The sequence below is a fragment of the Musca autumnalis genome, unplaced genomic scaffold (assembly GCF_047663935.1).
Source record: "Musca autumnalis isolate F117 unplaced genomic scaffold, ASM4766393v1 scaffold_4, whole genome shotgun sequence".
Classification (NCBI taxonomy): domain Eukaryota; kingdom Metazoa; phylum Arthropoda; class Insecta; order Diptera; family Muscidae; genus Musca; species Musca autumnalis.
Genome location: NW_027411977.1, coordinates 112566619 through 112589032, shown reverse-complemented (window position 1 = coordinate 112589032; position 22414 = coordinate 112566619). Strand labels below are relative to the sequence as shown.

The window sequence follows — 22414 nt, the reverse complement described above, 5'->3', positions numbered from 1 at the left end:
GGAGTTTCGTAATTAGACGACGACTTACTGGGAACTGTGTTTACGCAGCTTTGTCATTGTTTCCTCCAAACTCCAGATGTTACTGACAGTTTTCCTAACATTACGGTATCTATTAAATGTTTGTTTTACAGAGCTGTGAGAGGTTTTCGCCATACTATTGGAGCCCATCCTGATAATATAACATAATTTTCGTTCCATCAGAAAATATGACGTCATCCCAGTACTCCAGATAGCATGAAATGTTCTCTGCATGTTCTCTGAATTGCTTCTCTATATTTTGCTGGGAGAGCAGTGGATTTTTCCTAGCTACTCGTGATTAATACTTATTGTTATGTAGCACTTTTCTGACTTTTTCGTATGACAGACTTGCTCCGCAATCGTTGTCAACTAGAAGAACCAATTTTCTAAGGTTTTTTTGGGTTATATCGTTGAATTTTTTAAATTCGTAAAGGTCACCGTTTTTTGTCTGTCAAGTGACGATTTCAACTTGAGCTTGTCTTCTCTCTCGGCGTGGTATATGATGTTGTACACCGTTCTCAGCTTAAAAGAGGTGATTTCAGCGATTTCTCAGACTGGTTTAACATTTTTGTAATTGGAATAGACCAGTACTGGGATTCTCTAAAGCATTTTTTTGGTTATCGACACAAATCGTTAAAATTAAAATGCTTACAATTTCGGTATTTAACGATATTATTCGGTAAATTAGCGACCAATAAAAAGTACTCCCAAAATTCTACCGATAGCAACAGTGATGTCAACTTTTAGTTGAACTTTTCATTCATAAGTTTGCGTTTTAATTTGACCAATTTTTGTCGGTAACCAAAAAATGGCCTAGAGAATCCAACTACAGATGTATCATATCTTCCGAAGCGTGTTTGCCATCCATTGTCGTTTTCCAAACATTCCGTCCGAGGTACATATCCCTTTTGATTGTTGGTTTAGTTATTTCCGACCGATTTCTGCATTTATTGTCCTGATGTCATAAACAGGTAAATCAATTTATATGTACAAAAAAGACCCAACATTATTGAAGAATTTTTTGTTGTAATTCCGAATTGAAAATCGAAATTGTTATGAATTTATCGATGGCAATAATTTTCTTGACTAGCTGTACATACATACCTACATTGTATGTTTGAATGTTCGTTCACAATGTAAGTTTGAATACACGACTGATGATTTATTTCAATTTTCGATTGAATTAAGCATAAAATAAAACTATGTTAATTCCTAAATAAAGAATATGAAAATAAATAATTATGGCGGGACGTACTCAGTATGTGGTTGGTTTTGATTGAATTAAAATGTGTTTCTTATATATGTATGTATGTATATGTGCCCCTTTGGAAAACGAATACCAAACAACAAAATGCAATTAATGTACAACGATAATAGTGGTAGTGATTGGTTTAAGGGTTATGGAGGAAACAGGAAATATAAAATGTGTTTTTCGAATGAAACAAAAAAGTGAACAGTAAGGTAAGGATTGAAATCGGTAGATACCGACTATGTGATACCCTACACCACAGAGGAGCCTTTTTAACTGTATAGTATGTCCTATCACAAACTTTATAGTTGGCATCGATTTTAGCTACATTTGACAAAGATACTACTAGTCTATAAGTATCATGTATTATATTAAATATCATGTATGTTTTTTAAGTGTGAAATCGGATAAAAAGCTAACACAAAGTTTCGTGATGTTGTCATTCGCTTTTGTTTTCCTTCAAAGCATTGGTATTTCTATTTCACTATGCAGCAGATTAAGACCACTAATTATTCCATTCTATTGCCTGTAAATATTAGTTGCAGGAAATTGCGTCAGCCGACCTCGTGCAACGCTGCTGCTATCGGTAAGACTTAGAGACGCACAGCTATCTGTATGGTAAATAAATAAACCCAACAAAATAAAGCAAAATACGTCAAGGACAATTATAAATGTCCACATACTAGAAACTTTTTATAATTCTGTCCTTAACTAGTTACAAAATCACACTACCGACTGACTGAAAGAAGTAAAAATTTAGGGGTCGATTATGGATAGCAACTCAACTGTAGTTGCGTTGCCAGAAGAGAAAATCATACAATTAAAATAAGTGAAACGACAGAAATGTTTGAAAAATTCATACAACATCAGTGTTTTGAACCTTCAGCTACTAATTTAATTGTAAGAAGTATGAATTTCAATGTAGAAATTGGATTTTCCATCATTAAATTTGCTATCGGCAACGTAACTGGGGTTGGGTTGCTATCCATAATCGACCCCTTAATAACAACTTACTGCCATGATAAGTCTCTGTAGTCCGTCCATATGGATCCAAATAAATTCAACTCAACCAAAACACAATATCAAGAAGTAAGAAAGTATCAGTTAGCTGTGCTGACGGAGATATACCCTCAGTCTCTGACCAAAAAATATATTGATTTTGTATCACGAGTTTGCTTTAAAATACGAGAAATTTGTAGGTACCGTAATGTGGGGTTATACCAAATCATTGGCATATACCAAAATTTTTAGTGAGCACACTTCTGATTCATAGGAAACTCGAAATATGAAAATAAGTTTAACTAAGTTTGCAGGAAATTTTTGAAAAAGTTTGAGAGTTATCTTTCACTCTAGCCATTTTAGTATGCGCCGGCAGGGTTTTTGGAGCTTTTGGGCCATTATCTCAGGAAGTATGGACTTACACCGGAAAAATTGTACCGTTGTATAGGGGGCCGCTGGGACAACCTACTGAAAAAATTTTAACACGATCCGAGAGAAGCTCTTAAACTTTACTTTTTCCGAATTTTTTATGGAAGGTATCCGAAGGAGTGAATCCATGTAGTCCATATTCCAACTGGTTGAAATAATACAACGTGCAAAGTTTGTACCAATCAGTAACTCCCAGCGAGTGTTTATTTACAGATTATTCATTTTATATCGCGCAGTCAGAGTTTAGGCCATTATCTCCGAAACTAGCGCCCGAAACCGACGTAAAGAGAGCTGCAAGGACAACCTTTTGAAAAAAGTTCAAAACCATCCGAGTGGAGCTCTTAAACTTCACTTCTTCCGAACCCGATTACTATACGACGTGCCAAGTTTGGCCCAAATCGACTGCTCCCTTCGAGAATTATCGTTCACCATTTTACAGAAAAATGTTGAGCTTTTGTATGGGAGGTACCTGAAGGAGTGGACCGATATGGCCCATTTTTATACCCTCCACCATAATATGGAGGGTATAATTAAATTTGTCATTCCGTTTGTAACACATCGAAATATTCGCCGGAGACCCTATAAAGTATATATATTATTGATCAGCATAAAATTCTAAGTCGATCTATGCATGTGCGTCTGTCCGTCCGTCTGTCTGTTGAAATCAAGATACAGCTCGCAATTTTAAAGATAGAGCGTCAATATTTAGTACAGAAATTTTTATTACTTGCAGGATAGTTGGTATTGAAAATGGGATATATCGGTCCCCCCATAGAACTGTACCTCCCGATTTTCGGCATTTTTAAGGTTTTAGCTTCATTAGCCCATAAAAAGGGCTGAAATTTGGTATTTAGCTATCGTTGGGTGTATAGAACTTTCCACCTGAAATGTGTTGATATATGTCCACGCCTTCATATAGCCCCCATAGAACATTACCACCCGATATTCGGTATTTTAAAGGTTTTAGCTTCATTATCCCATCAAAATGGTTGAAATTTGGTAATTAGTCTTCGTTGAGGATATAACACGTTGCACCTTAAATTTATTGGTATAGGTCCACGCCTTCATATAGCCCCCATAGAATGGTACCTCCCGATATTCGGTATTTTGAAGGTTTTAGCTTCATTATCCCACCAAAATGGTTGGTGGAGGGTATAAATAGTTCGGCCCAGCCGAACTTAACGTTTTTTACTTGTCGAACTTAAACTAAATTTGGACAAAATATTACGAAGTGCAAAATTTGTTTCGAATCGGTCAATCCGTTCGAGAGTTTTCCTGCGCACCAGCCAGTCAGGCAGACATAGTAATATATCTACCAGACATAGATCAAGTTCGAATATGCACTATATCGGTCTACTCCTTCGGATACCTCCCACACAAAATTTCGGAAAAGTGCAGTTTTAGACCTCCTCTCGAGTCGTTTTGATTTTCTTTTCAGGGCCTTTTCCATAATTCCTGAGAAAATGGCTCGAAAGCTGTAAAAACCCGCTAAAGTACCAAGTTTAGTGGATGCAGCGCACGATAACTCTCCAACAGATGAACCAATTCGATCCAAAATTTGGCAGTCGTACACTCCTTTAGGTACCTCCCCTACAACAGTTCAACACTTTTCGGTAAAATGGTGCAAAATTACCCGAAAGCTGTAAAAATACCCCTAAGGCCAGCAAGCAACGAATACTGCGTTGGTCCACATTTTGCATATCGTAATATTTCTTCGAATATTATATAAAATTCGAAGGTGGTGCTTATAAGTCCCCTTCTTCCGGTACCTCCCTACAAATTTTGGAAAATATTAGCTTTCGCTTTAGATCTCCAAATATTGTGTCCAAACTTAGTTTATGTTGCTAGACAAATCAAGTAATTTTTTTAGGTTTATTTTTTAAAAGAATATTTTACCTTCTGAGGATACAAAGCCCTTTATTAAATAGCCTCAAAACATTTGGCTCCCTGAGTAAGGTTGATTTTTTAACCCTTTCAGTGTCAAAATTAATTTCTGCACATGTAAAAACATTGCCAAATGTCGATTATATTCGAAATATGGACTGGGAACGTTAAAAATCGAACTGAAGTGGTACTTAAATAAAAATAAATATTAATTAAAATTTGTTTTAAGTGCTACAACAAAATTTTCAGTGTCCACTATTTTCATATTAAATATTATTTATTTGTTTTTGTATATCCTTTTCGCATACAATGTAGCGGGCAATTTGCTAGTTGTTTTATAAACAACTTAAATATTGAGTCTACAACACTTTTCGAGTAAATTTCCAAATAGGGTCACCTTGACCTGCTTTTATACCCACTTATTAAACAAGAAACGTACATAAATATATATTTTTTATAACTACACGCAGTGGGATCCTATAAACAATATTTGACCCTGTTGGCCATTATTATATGTTCTTTTTTACTATTGGCTGGAAGCATTAAAAATATATGATTCGCATGAAAAGTTAATGCCGAGAAGGTCTTACTTGAAATGTAATGATCACTTTATATATCTACTGTACTGTATACATATATCTATTTCGAGGTGGTCAATGAAGAACCGTGGATGTAGCATCACCCGCTATTTTTGGAATAAAATCAATATAGGCCCCTTATTAGTAAAATTTTAAAATCTCTGTTTTCGTCAAAATTAACCGCAAATTTTAGTTGATATTCCTATTTGGGAATTTCTCATATCTCGCGTTTTAGTAGATGGACTTTTACGAGTAATGATTTATTAGATCTGGAACGAAAAAATCTAAAATGTGCAACAAATAGAGTGCGGGGATGTCGAATAACATTTGTAAAAAGTAGGCTGGAAAAATATGATTTTTTGAAAAATGTTAGCACAAAATTTCCGGATTTAGATGCAGATTTCCGTGAAGCTGTGCAGACTAAATTCACTACATACATGTCCAATAACTCAGAATCGCGAACACTGCAATCCTATAAGAGATTTAAAAAAAAAAAACAAGAAACTTTTTACATCTGGCTTCAAAATGTCAGCATCATTAAATGATAGACGCAGATCACATTTTGAAAAGTTATACATTGGTGAGATGGTCCTTATTTAGGTAGACTTCGTCTACCTCGGCACTGCCATAAACACAACAAACAACATCAGTTGTGAAATAAGAAGAAGAATTGTATTGGTCAACAGATGCTACTATGGATTAAGTAAGCAATTTAAAAACAAAGCCACATCTCGTCAAACAAAAATAACACTATACAAAACGCTGATACTACCCGTGCTAATGTATGGCTCCGAAGCATGGGTACTTGCGCAAGCAGATAAGGCAGTGCTTGGTGTGTTTGAGAGGAAAATTCTTCGAAAGATCTACGGGCCGATTTGCGTTGACGGTGAATATCGACGTCGTATGAACCACGAACTATATAAGCTATACAAAGACATGCATATAGTTAAACGTATCTAGATGCAACGATTGCGTTGGCTAGGCCATATCATGAGAATGAGCGATGATGAACCCGCTAAAAAGGCGTATGAATACATGCCACATGGCGGTGCACGCAGAATCGGCAGGCCTAAGCTTCGATGGAGCACACAAGTGGATGAAGAAATGGAAAGGCGCGGTATTCCAAAAAGTCAAGCGAAAAACAGAGAGGAATGGAGATCTTTTCTTAGTTCGGTCTATGGAACAAATGTTCTGTAATGGGCCAACTAAGAAAGTAAGTATACTTTTAATTTGACAGGAAAATCGTCAAAAGTGTGGTTTAATCACAAATTGAGAGAATACAAAGAAGACACGTTGGTTTCAACCCATTTTTATACCCTCAGCCTTTAGGCTCTAACTAGGGTATATACACGTTGATACTACCAAAAATGCGTCTCATCGAAATAACGGTTTTAGACCCCAAGTATGTTTGGACGAAATTCGTTTTAGACAATTTGGAGTCGATTTAGCCATGTCCGTCCGTCTGTCTGTCTGGCTGGTGTGCACGATAACTCTCGAACCGAATACTGCATTGGTACAAACGTTGCATATCGTAATATTTCTTCGAATATTAGACAAAATTCGAGGCTGGTGCTTATATGTACACTTCTTCCTGTACTTTTCCCACAAAAGTTCGAAAATATTCCGTAAAACGGTGGGAGCGCTATATCATAAACGGAGCAACCGATTTGGTCCAAACTTTGGATCTCGAAATATTGTGTCCAAACTTAGTTTATGTTCAAAAGTGGGCCTTATCGGTCCACTGCTTGGAGTATCACACAAGCAAATGTTCAACATTTTTGTTTAAGTGCGGTTAAGGGTCTGTTCGAGGATCCTTTCGACATTTTTGCCGAATGTACTCCTTCTGGCCCTGTTTACAGCGATATTATGTTTTTCGTGAGCAAGTCCATGTTTCCTGATATAATGATCCAAAGGTCTAAATTATATGGTAACCAACTGAAATGACTGTTGTGCGCGATATCTATCGAAAGGAATGACTCCCTAAGTAAGACTCACCAAAAATTAAACTATTTCGGTCCGTCCCTTTAGGCACGTCCGGCACAAAACTTTTGAGCTTTAATCTAAATCCATATTTTTATCGGCAAGTTCATACGCCCAATATTCTGAAACCCCCCTAAATAAGTGTTTCGGAAAAGAAGTGTTTCAATTCACACAGGATAAGGGTATATCTCTATCGGCTAAGCCGACTGATACTTTTTTACTTGTTTTAACTTTTATTTGAACTTTTCATTCATAATTTTGCCTTTTAATGTTACCGATTTTTGTCGGTAACACAAAAAGTGAGTTAGAGAATCGCACTACTGAGTCTTAATTCTGCTGTGATTGAGGACAGATTACACTGGTCAATACGACTTTTGTTTAATTCGTTTTCATTAACGTTTCTAAATCAAATTGGCATGTTTTTCACATCCGGAAGGAGTTTTTCTCCATCAGCTCTTGTTTTTGAGATATAGCTGAGGACCGTATTTAACGATTTTTACCCATATTTTAGTTGTCCTTGGTCACAATTTTTTGAATGTTTTTATACCCTCCACCATAGGATGGGGGTATATTAAGTTTGTCACTACGTTTGTAACTGCTCGAAATAATCATTGTTGACCCCACAAAGTATGTATATTCTTGATCAGGGTGCAATTCTGCATCGATATAGCCATGTCCGTCCCTCTGTCCGTCTGTGGAAATCACTCTAGCGTCCGAACGGATTGACGTAGGTTGATGAAATTTTGGGAAAATATGTTATATTTACGTAGGACTTTTGGTATTGAAAGCGGGCTATGTAGGTCCACGCTTTCGTATAGCCCCCATACAAAATGATACGTGACGCGTCGTCGTTTTAAGGAATTTTTAAGATATTTGGCCCATTTTACCACAGAATTGGTTGTAATTTGGTATTTCGTGTCTTCAGAGGCCAGAAAACATTCCTACCAAAGTTGGGTTATATAGGTCCACGTTTTGGTATAGCCCCCACATAAGGCCCCTTATAAAGTACGCGTCATTTTAATATATTTTGAATGTATTAGACCCATTTGACCAAAGAATCGGTTGTCACTTTGTATTTTGTGTTTCCAGAGGCTAAGAAACATTTCTACCATAAAATGTTTATATAGGTCCATAGCCCCCATTACATTATCTCCCGATTTTCGATATTTTGAACGTTTTAGCCTCATTATCACATCGAGATGGCTGAAATTTGGTATTTAGTCTTCTTTAGGCGTATAAAACTTTCCCCCAGAAATTTGTAGGTATAGGTCCACGCCATCATATAGCCCCCATAGAACGGTACCTTCAGAATTTCGGTATTTTGAAGGTTGTGGCCACATTAATCCACCGAAATGGCTGAAATTTGTGGTGGAGGGTATAAAAAGTTTGGCCAGACAGAACTTAACACTTTTCTTACTTGTTTAAACATGAGTTTGTTTAGAGGATGCCGTGTTCTCGATCTAAACAGTTGCTGCTATATTCATCGTGAATATATACCTTGGAACATAAGAAGACCCATAACAGACTTTTTTAAAAATTGTGTATATTGAGTACTTTAAACTAGAATTACGTCATCAGGACAATTCATGGATATCTCATATTGTATGTCAAAATGCGTGGGACGGTACGGCTACCTTCCAGTGGTAATAAAGATGTCAAAGGGGCGTACCATACGAGATTTTGGCGAGAGTCTAGAAAATTGCAAGACAATTTTGCTTGCTCTCGTTGCAGTACTTGCTCGGGTGTTGGCCTGAGCGCTATCCTAATCACCAGGCATGTCAGGAAGGATCTTCGTGATTTAGAGAGAAATGTCAAACGGAATTTGAGAGAATACCTAGATCAGCAACTCTATAAAGCCAATGTGGATAGTTTTCACTCAAATGCAGATGCCATAAACAGCTATCGCGTAAAAAGCAGCCCTCATTCAACAATGAATCTTATACTGAATATTCAACCCCTGGATATTCTAGTACACTATCAAGCATCCCATCCCATACATTGGGGGTAACAGTCAGGTGTGGAACAGCCGAGGTAGACTGAGTTGCTTAACGTATACATCCCGTCTCTAAATAGCTGTACTCCATGTTATATATTCAACATTAGCCCGCTTTTGAAATGTCATATCGAACTGGTGTAAGAGGATTTTAATGCTCATAATGAGGTGGGGAATTCGGTCCTCAGCAATGGCCAGAAGGTCGAAAAGATTAATAGCTTTACGTTTTGCACGGCCCATGAGGACGCCCTTATCAGACTTAGCGGGGAGTGTCACAGTTCGCCAGATATAACCATCGTGACCATCTCCCCATAAGTCTTTCTCTGAACGCTGCATTTTCATCTATCATGGGAAACCTAATTCACCTACTTTAAGAGAGTTCATTAATCACCTTACTTACTTACTTAGCTGGCCCATTACAGAACATTTGTTCTATAGGCCGAACTAAGAAGAGATCTCCATTCCTCTCTATTTGTTGCTTCGCACTCTGGAATACCGCGCCTTGTCATCTCATCATACACTTGTTTGCGCCATCTATTCCTTGGCCTGCCAATTCTGCGTGCACCACCAAGCGGTCCGTATTTATACGCCTTTTTAGCGGGTTCATCATCGCTCATTCTTATGATATGGCCTAGCCAACGCAATCGCTGCATCTCGATACGTTTAACAATATTGATGTCGTTGTATAGCAGATACAGCTCGTGGTTCATGCGACGTCGATATTCACCGTCAACGCAGATTGGTCCGTAGATCTATCGAAGAATTTTTCTCTCAAACACACCAAGCACAACTGATGTCGTTTGTTGTGTTTACGGAGGTGCCGAGGTAGACGAAGTCTTTTACTACCTCAATATTATAGGAACCAACTTCCACAGTCGGTCCGAGCTCAATGGACGCATTGCGCGTCGACACCAGACCCACTTTAGCAGATTCTCCTTCGACCTTTATAAAGGTATCAGTTACTTCTTTTACTGATCGGTCCATGATGTCTATATCATCAGCATAAGCAAGTAACATGTGACTATTGGTGTAGATTGTGCCACTTCTTTTGACGTTTGCCTCTCGTATAACCTTTTCTAGCAGGATGTTGAAGAGGTCACACGAAAGACTGTCTCCTTGTCTGAAACCTCTTTTGGTACCAAACTCTTCGGAGACGTTCTTTCCTATTTTAACTGAGGACCTCGTGTCAGTTAAAGTCATTTTGCAAAGCCGGATGAGCTTTGCGGGGATACCAAATTTAGACATGGCTTGGAATACCTTTGAACGCAGCGGGCTGTCGAAGGCTGCTTTATAATCGACAAAAAGGTGGAGTTGTGGATCTGCATCTCTTGGGTCTTCTCCAGGATTTGCCGCAGGGTAAATATCTGGTCAATGGTGGCCTTGCCAGGTCTAAAGCCGCATTGGTATGGTCCAATTATTTCGTTGACCGTAGGCTTTAGTCGTTCGCACAATATCCCTGACACGATCTTGTAGGCAATAGGGAGTAGACTTATGCCCCTATAGTTAGAGCATACAGTCTTATCTTCCTTCTTGTGGGCGGGGCACAGGATACTCAGGTTCCAATCGTCGGGTACTCGTTCCTCCTGCCAGATGGTGCTAACTAGCTGATGCATACACCTTATCAGCGTGTCGCCTCCGGTTTTGAACAGCTCGGCTGGTAAGCCATAGGCACCTGCTGCCTTATTATTCTTCAGCCGATTTATTGCTGTCTTTACCTCATCTTGGCTGGGCGGTATACATTCAATACCATCTTCTGGGACTGTGGTATCTTCGTCGTCTTCGCTGCTATTGGATCCCAACAGATTTTAAAAATGTTCTTTCCATATCCTGAGTACACTATCTGTATCAGTTACCAAATTACCTTGCCTTTTCGGACTTCATTCTGGCTCCTGTACATCTCGATTTTTTCACACTCCCGCTTTTCCATCTCTCTCTCTTTCCTGCGGAAAAGACGTTTCTCCTCTCTCCTTTTCTCCCTGTATCTCTCTCGTGCGCTACGCGTTGCTACGGATTGTAAAGTAGCCCTATATGCCGCATTTTTCTCTTCGGTGGCAGCACGAGACTCCTGATCATACCATGGATTCCTTGGTGGAGGTCTCTGGTATCCAAGTATGGATTTTGCGGCTGTTTGCATGGAGTGGGCAATGCTTTGCCATTGCGCTGATATGTTATCGGGATGAGGAGTGCTTTGATTAAGCAATTGGGCTAGTTGAGTGGAATATGCTGTGGCTATCTGTTGTGATTGCAGCTTACCGATGTCTAACTTTCGTGTTGTGTCTGTTCGTACTTTGTTTGCTACGTTTCATGGCAGCTATAATACAGTGCGTCACGTTTAGGTGTTGTTGTGACGCCTTTCCCAATCCATCGTATTTCCTGTATGGCAGTAATATCGGTCTTGTACTTTTCAAGTACGTCTGCCAATGCGAAGACTGTTGGGATAGCAGAGAGGATGTTCCGAGAAAATGTTAAGAAAATGAGCGTAATGAATTTCGTTGTGACAACCCCGTTGACCCCAGAGTAACTGGGCTGATGGTGGAAGTTAACATATGATAAATCATCTAAAGAGTTGCAACATTGAAGTCAGAATAAGTGAATTGTGGACAACGGTTAAGTCACTCGCGAACCCTGGGAAGAAGAAAGATTTGACCTCAATCACGTTTGGCGACTAACTGATCCGCAGAGGTGCGCAAACCTGCTCAACTAACTGAAGTAGCTCACCAATCAAAACAGCCACATTACATTACCAGGAGATAGAGCCAAAGGCTGTTACAACAAGTGTTTGGTTATCAGGTTGGCTTAAAAGGTAGTGATTACATCGGCAAACGGATCTTAAACCACTTAAATCCTGCACTAATAAATCTGGGACCGTCAGCGAATATAAATTTATACTTGAATTCAAATGTATTTTTTCCGGATGCGGACTTTGTAATACACATACGGGTTCACAGTGCGTACGTATTCCTACAAACATATGACCGTGTAAAACGGCCGTTGTGTCATTTCATTGGAGAACTCGTCAAGTCTTTCTCTGATAAAGATAGTTGGGTCTGCCACAAAGAACCTAAGTGTCGAGATGTAAAACTGATCTGTTTTATTAAATCACGTAACGCTATTCCTAATCTCTCTTAGTAAGTCCGAAATTAAATTTCGGTAGAAGTAATAACAGGTCAATATGCCGTGTTAGATCAAATGCTGATGAAAAGATCGGATTTTTCACGACTTACTTTGCGTGGGTTCCAATGCTGATCTTTCACGACTTCGTTTGAACCAATGCTACACCAAATGATTTACATATACCAAACATTTTTAGTAACCAAACCTCATCATAAAGGACTCGAAATATTAAATTACGTTTAACTATGTCCCATTTACATTAGGCAAGTTTACTTGCGGCAAGTCTCAGTTTGTAGGAGACACGTTAGGGGAGTGGAAATGGAAAAAAATTGCTCATACCTGCAATTTTCATGCAATTCCTTTTATATTTTTCATTTTTTTTTCAATGTTTTGAAAATAAAACTTGCCGAAACAGAATTGCCTGTGTAATCACAAGAGACAAGTCGAAAAGAGAACGAGATAATTTACGGAAAATCGCCTAATGTAAATCGGGACTATGTTTGGAAGAAATTTTTGAAAAAGTTTTAGAGCTACAATAGCCATTTCAGTATGTGCCGGCAGGTTTTGGAGCTTTTGGGACATTATCTCAGGAAGTATTGATTACTCCGGAAGAAAATTGTACGAGGAGCTCTTAAACTCCACTTTATTCGAATTTTGTGTGGGAGATACCCGAAAGAGTGGACCGACCGATATAGTCCATATTCCAAACTGATACATGACTTGATGAAATAATACGAAATGCAAGGACTGCACCAATCAGAAATCCCCTGCGAGATTTATCTTGCGGATTTGCCATAGTAGTTGGTGCCGTCAGGGTTTCTTGGAGCTTTTAGGCCAATATCTCAATAAGTATGGAGTTGCCCAAGAAAACAATTATACATTCGTAAGCTCTTAAACTTTACTTTATTCGAATTTTGTGTGAGAGTTACCCGAAGGTGTGGGCCGATATAGTCCATATACGAACCCGATCTATATCTGGAATGAATAATACGATGTGTAAAGTTTGGATCAAATCGATTGCTCCCTTCGAGGCACAAATTTTTTTTACAAATTTTTGAAAAAAATTTTTGTCGATTTTTTTTTTTTTTTTTTGAAAATTTTTTTAGCTTTTTGTGGCAATTTTTTTGTTTATTTGTTGGTATTTGACCATCTTTAATACATAGAAGATATAAAAACCACAAAAACACTCATATTTTGATGAAAAATAGTTTAAAAAAAATTTCACTGGAACTACCAGACCGAACATGACCGCTTATAATTCGTCTGAAAGCTGATTGTGTTATCTGTCTAACAAAAAAAAGAATTATGAATATATCTCTATCCGTTCAAAAGTTACAGAATTTTGACCAGAAAAAAACGATTCTGAACCACTGTGCGAGGGTTATCGTCCACACCATTTTGCAGAAAAGTTTTGTGGCCGAGGTACCCGAAGTAGTGGATCTTCAAACATAAACTAAGTTTGAACAAAATATTACGATACCCAAAATTTGGTTCGAATCGGTTCATCCGTTCGAGAGTTATCGTGTGCACCAGCCAGACAGACGGACGGATATGGCTAAATCAACTCCAAATGGTCTGAAACGAATTTCATACAAATATACTTGGGGTCTAAAACCGTTATTTCGGTGGGGCACATTTTTTGTCGTATCAAAGTTTTCTAGCCAAAAGGCTACCCTCAATATAAATAAAAATATCTTAGGAAAGTAAGGAAAATAATTCGCCTATCTTTGCTTCTTTTGCAATTAAACAAAAAATAGCCTACAACATTGGACCGAATTGTGGTGTAGGGTATAAACACGATTTTAATTCAATTTGAATGAGCTTAACTTACCTTAAACTTAAATCAGGTGAGGCACAACGTATAGCTACACTTAGTATTTGGGGTACCAAACGCATTGCCATTGCCACTTGATTGCGCCATATACGCAAATAGAGATCCTTTTGACTTTCGGTGGGCACACGTTTTGTTGGGGCTGATGAACGCAACAATGAGGCTCGATTATCACTGACCGGCCTAGTAAATAACAAATAAAGAGATTATAATTAAATTTTAAACTATGCAGGTGTTTACAACGATAAACTTACGTTGGATCTATTACGCTATACAATGTTGTTAGGCGTGCATAACATATGGGCCAAGCTTGTGCCACTACCGATGGACACTTTTGCAATATACGATCTCTTTCCAGGAATCCGAATAGGCACACCGACCACGGATCAAATTGTTGTTGTTGTGCCTGTGGGGAGTTACCACTCGACTGTGATAGATTCAATGTGGATGTTGATGATTTGGAATTATCTTAATGCAAAAACACACATGAAGCAGAATTGGTTTACATTGGAAACAATTTTGGAAACATATTATCAATCATATTTACCATCGGTAAGACCACCCAACCACACGCCGCTCGAACGTTCCACAATCCATTGTAAATCGATTTGTGTAGCATTTAGTAAAGCAGTCTTTTCAGTTTGAGGTAGATGTGGTAGACATTTATCCAAAACCTAAAACGAAATGCAATTCAATTGAAAAATGGAGATAAACATAGTTACCGAGGGAGGGCATTAGAGTTTGTTCAATAGGTGAATGTGTATAGCATGAGAAGGAGCCAATTCAAAGTGGCTTTGTGAATATTAAATTGCAATTTCATGAATTTGAAAAATCATTTATAGAGCAATGTGAAAGGGCAAAGGAAGACTTTTTTCATATTGAGGAATGTAATCCATTTCCATATTTAGTGTACGTCAGACATTCAAACAAGCTAATTGCAATGTATTCTGAGAAGAAATAGTTTCAGTACTGAAAGCTATTGAGATGTCAAAGGGAAGACAAGACATAATGATATTCAAAACAAGTAAGAAAGTATCAGTCAGCTGTGCTGAGCAACCGCTACAGCAACCAACTAAAAATACCCAAAATTTGGTTCGAATCGGTTGATCCATTCGATAGTTATCGTGCACACCAGCCAGACAGACGGAAGGACAAATTGTCTGAAACGAATTTCGTCCAAACATACTTGGGGTCCATAACCGTTATTTCGATGAAACACATTTTTGGTCGTATCAAAGTGTATATACCCTTTCTAGCCTAAGGGCTGAGGGTATAACTAAGCTATTATTCCCAACGCTTTAAATGTTTTAAACATTTCTAGGTAAAATATCCTTGGAATACATTAAATGGTCCCAAGGGACTTCCTCACCAATCAGATGGTAAATGGTAGAAAAATCACTCGACAGATTCAGATAGTTAATTTCATATTGATTGTATAACTGAGTCCGGATTATCGAGGCTATACTGTATATATAGGGATGACCAGTGGTGAAAATAAGTTAAATATTTGGTATAATTTCTGAGGTATCTGGGAACCTCCCTCTTTAAAAAAAAGCTATTTTGGCACAACTGACGAACGTATCGGTTAGAAAATTAATTTACCAGGCAATGGTTCTTGAATCTCCGAGGATATTCATTTGAATGAAGGGCACACATGTAATATTAAATAGAAATTATCATATGGTAGCTTTAGATAGATTCTTGAGAATTTAAGAAACAAGTCACGTTTAGATTTCAGACAAACACTTCCAGTTAAACTATTCCAGTAGATGAAATAAATGTATGCCTCAAGCCATCAGATCACTTCTTTGGGAGTATGTTAAAATTGCATATCGACACCAACATTTCTGAAGATTTTTTATTTATAGTCACTTGCATTTCCCGATTAATTAGCGATGCAAGAAAAATATAATTGACTTAAGAAAAGGTAACGTAAAACTGTTTCAAGGGCGAGCAATACGGACCGGGTCGACTAGCTACTTATAATTTCAAGTGTATTAGATGATATTTAAATCAATCCCACGGCAGCAGGTTCTTTCGTACCGGATTGACCCGGAACCACACAACATTAGCGTTCTGGCCACCGGATGCCACCTCAATGTACATGTGTTTGTATTTGTTTCGTTTTTTCTGTGTTTGGAGCAGCATATCCCGGAATGCCTGCTCCGAATTCGTTTGGTCCGTGCCGAGATGAAGGAAAACCCAAGACCACTTTATTTGTGATCAGTTTGCCACATCCGCATCTTCACCCATATCCAACCTTCGGTGAGATGCAATAGATGTTATGATGCGTGAATGCAGCCCCAGTGAGTCGTCGTCAGATTACGAAACTCCGTCGTAGTCAGATTACAAAACTCCCTCGTAGTCAGATTACGAAACTCCCCCGCAGTCCCCTCGACAGCAACCGCACACGCAGCATTTAACACCAGCCGTTGTTATCCCAATCCCAGAAAAGGCATCCTTTTACAATTTAATTGCAATGAACTCCGAGGTAAGATCGAAGAAATAGTAGATTTCATGAGTCGGAAGAACATCAAGGTCGCGGCGGTGCAAGAAACCAAGCTCAACAACAACTGTAGCTTACAACGTTGTGATGGTTACAACGTGTTAAGGAAGAATCGCACCAGAAGTGGAGGTGGGGGATTGGCCTTCCTATTGCACCAGTCTGTCCAATACAATACATTCAGATGGTCATAATCGTCTGGTCCTGGGGGACTTTGCGCACCATGAGATGTGGCATTCGGCCCTCGGAAACGACCAGAGAGGTACAGCGCAGGCTGAGCTGACGTTTTACAAGGTCAATGAGGACGCCCCTACCAGAATTAGAGGAGAGTGTCGCAGACATAAATATCGTGTCATCTGATCTGATGAACGACGTTACATGGCAACCCGTCATTTCCCTTGGATCATATCATCTCCCCATAATTGTCTCCATTAGCAGACCACCCGATTTCAACATCTCTGAACGCCGCACGTTCGTCAATCACAGGAATGCTGATTGGCTGAGTTTCAGAGAGTTCACCAATCACCGCTTCAGAGAACTGTCCAATCTTTCTGATGTTTGTGGTAGCAGAAAGGACGTTCCAAGACATCATCACTGCTGCAGCCGCTCGCAGCAGAGGCGACGGGATTAGCAAATGAGCGTGATGAGCTTCGCCGAGCCAACCCCAATAATCCCAGAGTCAGGGAGCTGACACCGGAAGTTAACAGGCTGGTCGGCGAGCATAAGCGGAACAAGTGGTTAAATCATTTGAAGGTTAAGTCACTCTCGAACCCGGGAAGTATGGAAGATATGACCTCAGTCACGTTTGGCTACGTTACGTTGACTGACCCGAAGAGGTGCGCAAGTTATTTCAATCGACAGTTTGTCGAGCCCCCCGAGAGTGACAGGGCGAAGAGGAGAGTACTACGTCGCATCAAATCTCTTCCTGCCGAGGATGAACCACCACAGTTTACAATGGATGATCTTGCGAATGCCATCAGGAACGCTAAATCATCCAAAGCCCTGGGCCCTGATGGAATCTCCATGTTAATGCTGGAAGCCCGAGGGTGTTTGTCAGTTCCCGAGGTTGTTTGTCAGTTCTCCTACCGGGCGCGTCCCCACCGGCGGATAGGGGGAGGCGGATGACCGTACTAATTTGTTCTAGATCTTACTTACTTACTTAGCTGGCCCATTACAGAACATTTGTTCTATAGGCCGAACTAAGAAGAGATCTCCATTCCTCTCTATTTGTTGCTTTGCTCTCTGGAATACCGCGCCTTGTCATCTCATCATCCACTTGTTTGCGCCATCTATTCCTTGGCCTGCCAATTCTGCGTGCACCGCCATGTGGCATGTATTCATACGCCTTTTTAGTGGGTTCATCATCGCTCATTCTTTTGATATGGCCTAGCCAACGCAATCGCTGCATCTCGATACGTTTAACAATATTGATGTCGTTGTATAGCAGATACAGCTCGTGGTTCATGCGACGTCGATATTCACCGTCAACGCAGATTGGTCCGTAGATCTTTCGAAGAATTTTTCTCTCAAACACACCAAGCACTGCCATGTCTGCTTGCGCAAGTACCCAGGCTTCGGAGCCATACATCAGCACGGGTAGTATCAGTGTTTTGTAGAGCGTTATTTTTGTTTGACGAGATGTGGCTTTGTTTTTAAACTGCTTACTTAATCCAAAGTAGCATCTGTTGGCCAATACAATTCTTCTTTTTATTTCACAACTGATGTCGTTTGTTGTGTTGACGGAGGTGCCGAGGTAGACGAAGTCTTTTACTACCTCAATATTATAGGAACCAACTTCCACAGTCGGTCCGAGCTCAATGGTCGCATTGCGCGTCGACACCATCAACTTGGTCTTCTCACCGTTTACCGCCAGACCCACTTTAGCAGATTCTCCTTCGACTTTTATAAAGGTATCAGTTACTTCTTTTACTGATCGACCCATGATGTCTATATCATCAGCATAAGCAAGTAACATGTGACTATTGGTGTAGATTGTGCCACTTCTTTTGACGTTTGCCTCTCGTATAACCTTTTCTAGCAGGATGTTGAAGAGGTCACACGAAAGGCTGTCTCCTTGTCTGAAACCTCTTTTGGTACCAAACTCTTCGGAGAGGTTCTTTCCTATTTTAACTGAGGACCTCGTGTCAGTTAAAGTCATTTTACAAAGCCGGATGAGCTTTGCGGGAATACCAAATTCAGACATGGCTTGGAATACCTTTGAGCGCAGCGGACTGTCGAAGGCTGCTTTATAATCGACAAAAAGGTGGTAGGTGTCGATCTGCATCTCTTGGGTCTTCTCCAGGATTTGCCGCAGGGTAAATATCTGGTCAATGGTGGACTTGCCAGGTCTAAAGCCGCATTGGTATGGTCCAATAATCTCGTTGACCATTGGCTTTAGTCGTTCGCACAATATCCCTGACACGATCTTGTAGGCAATAGGGAGTAGACTTATGCCCCTATAGTTAGAGCATACAGTCTTATCTCCCTTCTTGTGGACGGGGCACAGGATACTCAGGTTCCAATCGTCGGGTACTCGTTCTTCCTGCCAGATGGTGCTAACTAGCTGATGAATACACCTTATCAGCGTGTCGCCTCCGGTTTTGAACAGCTCGGCTGGTAAGCCATCGGCCCCTGCTGCCTTATTATTCTTCAGCCGATTTATTGCTGTCTTTACCTCATCTTGGCTGGGCGGTATACATTCAATACCATCTTCTGGGATTGGGACTGTGGTATCTTCGTCGTCTTCGCTGCTATTGGATACCAACAGATTTGAAAAATGTTCTTTCCATATCCTGAGTACACTATCTGTATCAGTTACCAAATTACCTTGCTGGTCTCTACAGGAGGATGTGCCTGTACCAAAGCCATCAGTTTGATGCTTGACTCTTTGGTAGAATTTTCGGACTTCATTCTGGCTCCTGTACATCTCGATTTTTTCACACTCCCGCTTTTCCATCTCTCTCTTTTTCCTGCGGAAAAGACGTTTCTCCTCTCTCCTTTTCTCCCTGTATCTCTCTCGTGCGCTACGCGTTGCTACGGATTGTAAAGTAGCCTTATATGCCGCATTTTTCTCTTCGGTGGCAGCACGACACTCCTCATCATACCATGGATTCCTTGGTGGAGGTCTCTGGTATCCAAGTATGGATTTTGCGGCTGTTTGCATGGAGTGGGCAATGCTTTGCCATTGCGCTGATATGTTATCGGGATGAGGAGGGCTTTGATTAAGCAATTGGGCTAGTTGAGTGGAATATGCTGTGGCTATCTGTTGTGATTGCAGCTTACCGATGTCTAACTTTCGTGTTGTGTCTGTTCGTACTTTGTTTGCTACGTTTAAGCGGGTGCGTACCTTTGCTGCAACAAGGTAGTGGTCCGAATCAATGTTTGCGCCTCGGAACGATCGTACATCCAACACGCTCGATGAATGTCTTCCATCTATCACAACATGATCAATTTGGTTTCTTGTTTTCTGATCTGGAGACAGCCAGGTGCCCTTATGAATATCGAGATGATTAAATCTGGTACTGCTAACTACCATGTTTTTTGCAGCTGCAAAGTCTATCAGTCTCATACCATTGTCAGATGTTTCACTGTGGAGACTGAATTTCCCGACTGTTGGGCCAAAGATATTCTCCTTTCCAATTTTGGCATTAAAATCGCCTAGAATGATTTTAATGTCATGGGCAGGGCAACGGTCATATGTTTCTTCTAAGCGCTCGTAAAATATATCTTTGGTCTGTTCATCCTTTTCTTCAGTGGGAGCATGAGCGCAAATAAAGCTGATGTTGAAGAATTTAGCTTTTATTCGAATTGCAGCAAGTCTTTCATTCACTGGAGTGAAGCTGGATACAAGATGTTTTAGTCTCCGACTAACTACGAATCCACAACCAAACTCATGCTTTACGTCATGGCAGCTATAATACAGTGCGTCACCTTTAGGTGTTGTTGTGACGCCTTTCCCAATCCATCGTATTTCCTGTATGGCAGTAATATCGGTCTTGTACTTTTCAAGTACGTCTGCCAATGCGAAGACTGCACCTTCTCTATAAAGAGTGCGAACATTCCAGGTGCAGATTCGCAGATCATGGTCCTTAAAACGTTTGCGGGGTTCGTCAACTTTAGAGGGGTTTGTTTTTCTTTTCTTTCGTTTTTTCATAGTAGGCTGTTTTTTCTAGGGGAGGGTTACTAACCCGACGCCCAAACCCAAGTTTTTAACGTTCTTATGGGTGAACGCGCGGCACATGTTAGCTCACTACCTTTAACGGGTGTTAAAGGCAGTTCCCCAGGTGACACCACGGGGAGGTCAGTGTCCACTTGGGATGAAAGAGGGACCAAGATAAATCCTGGGCTTTGCCATGTTAAAACCGGTCAGGACCGTTCCTTGGTATCTTCCATCCCCTACGTCACCCTTGTTCTAGATCTAGGGAATTCATTTGTGAGTAAACCTGTTCCGGAACGGATTAGTACGATCACCTGCCTCAGGGAAATTTATTTTCCCCGCGGACAAAAAACTGACTATGGGGGTGTTCCCCTAAAACAAAAAACACAATATGAAGAAAGTTGGACAAAGCGAAAGAGTTACGGTGCAGGGCCTAATAAACCCAGTACCGGCGGGTGATGTTGATCTGCCCACGAGTCACACCCCGTCGTCATCATGCGATCGTGAGCAAATCTCTCCCACAGGTGTGGGTGCCTTGGCACCTGTGGTCGAAGGTAATGCGACAAGCACACAGCCTAAGGGCAGATACAGGGAGGAAGAGACTGAGAAGCTAAGGGGAAGTTCATGCTCGACCCAGCCTTCAGATACAGGTAGCGACTCAGACTCCAAATCCGATAGCGAAAGCAAAAATAATATAACCGTCATGGAAATCCCAGAAAAGGAGGAGGTCCACAAGATGGTAGACGAAGTGAGCGACAGCATTGCAAAGCTCACAACACACAAAAAGCAGCGGTCTGGTGCTCAACGACGCAAGTGCAGGAAGCAACGGGCAAGCAAAAAGGCTATATCGCAGGATGCTCCCACAGGGATCATGAACACCAAAGACCATCTTCCAGCAATTGAGGTAATGGTCAACAATAATATATTGGATCACATAATGATTGGAGGTGATCCAATTCAAATTATCAGCAGTGGGGTCAAAGGGGACGTGATGGTGTTCCAATTTGCCCAGCATGCAAACGTTGCCGCCCTCAAGGATATTATCAGCAGCATAATACCTCCATGGGAAAACGGCAAACTAAAGTTGGTGAGGAAAGACCAAATTCCTCAACTAACAAAAACTTCAGTATTCGTCAGAGGATGGGGCAGCAAGTTCGAGACGGAACGCATGCTCGAAGTCTTTGGTCGTCAAAACAAGGACTTAGACGTGAAGAGATGGGAGGTCTTCCACAGGGAGGAGCAGGAGGACGGAACTCTCCTTTTGGTCGGAATTGACCATCTCTCCATGGCTAGTCTGACAAAGACTAAGGGCAGGGCTTTCTACATCTCCAACGCTGTCCGCTTCAAAACAGGAAAGGCGGTAATCGGCGAAAGCGAGGAAGCCAAACAAAAAAGCGAAGAGGTTTTACCTTCCAGCAACAATGAAAAGGGAGTCAATGCCGTAATCACCGACTCTCAAGAAGCCCGTTTACTGGAGGACCAATGATTGAGGTCATCCAGATAAACCTCCATCGGAGCGAGACGGCAACCATGGCCCTGATGGAGAAAATCAATACAGGTAAAATCCATATTGGCTTGATCCAGGAACCTTGGACTATTCAGATCAAGGTCTCTGGACTAAACCATATAAACTACCAACTGTTTTATGCAAATACGGGGTCTCGACCGAGAACCTGTATA

At 40.5% G+C, this 22414-nt stretch overlaps 1 protein-coding gene across 20 annotated transcripts in view; it reads right to left on the bottom strand.

Annotated features, from left to right (window-relative positions):
* The window catches only part of fry (microtubule binding protein furry), a 522947-nt gene that overhangs the window by 385945 nt on the left and 114588 nt on the right, over positions 1-22414 (bottom strand). For all 20 annotated transcript variants that reach the window (XM_073983048.1, XM_073983059.1, XM_073983061.1 and 17 more), the window contains 3 exons: positions 14623-14749; positions 14330-14543; positions 14076-14258 (listed from right to left, as the gene is read on the bottom strand). In XM_073983048.1, coding sequence (XP_073839149.1) covers positions 14076-14258; positions 14330-14543; positions 14623-14749 — 524 coding nt within the window. The remainder of the gene's footprint in view (positions 1-14075; positions 14259-14329; positions 14544-14622; positions 14750-22414) is intronic.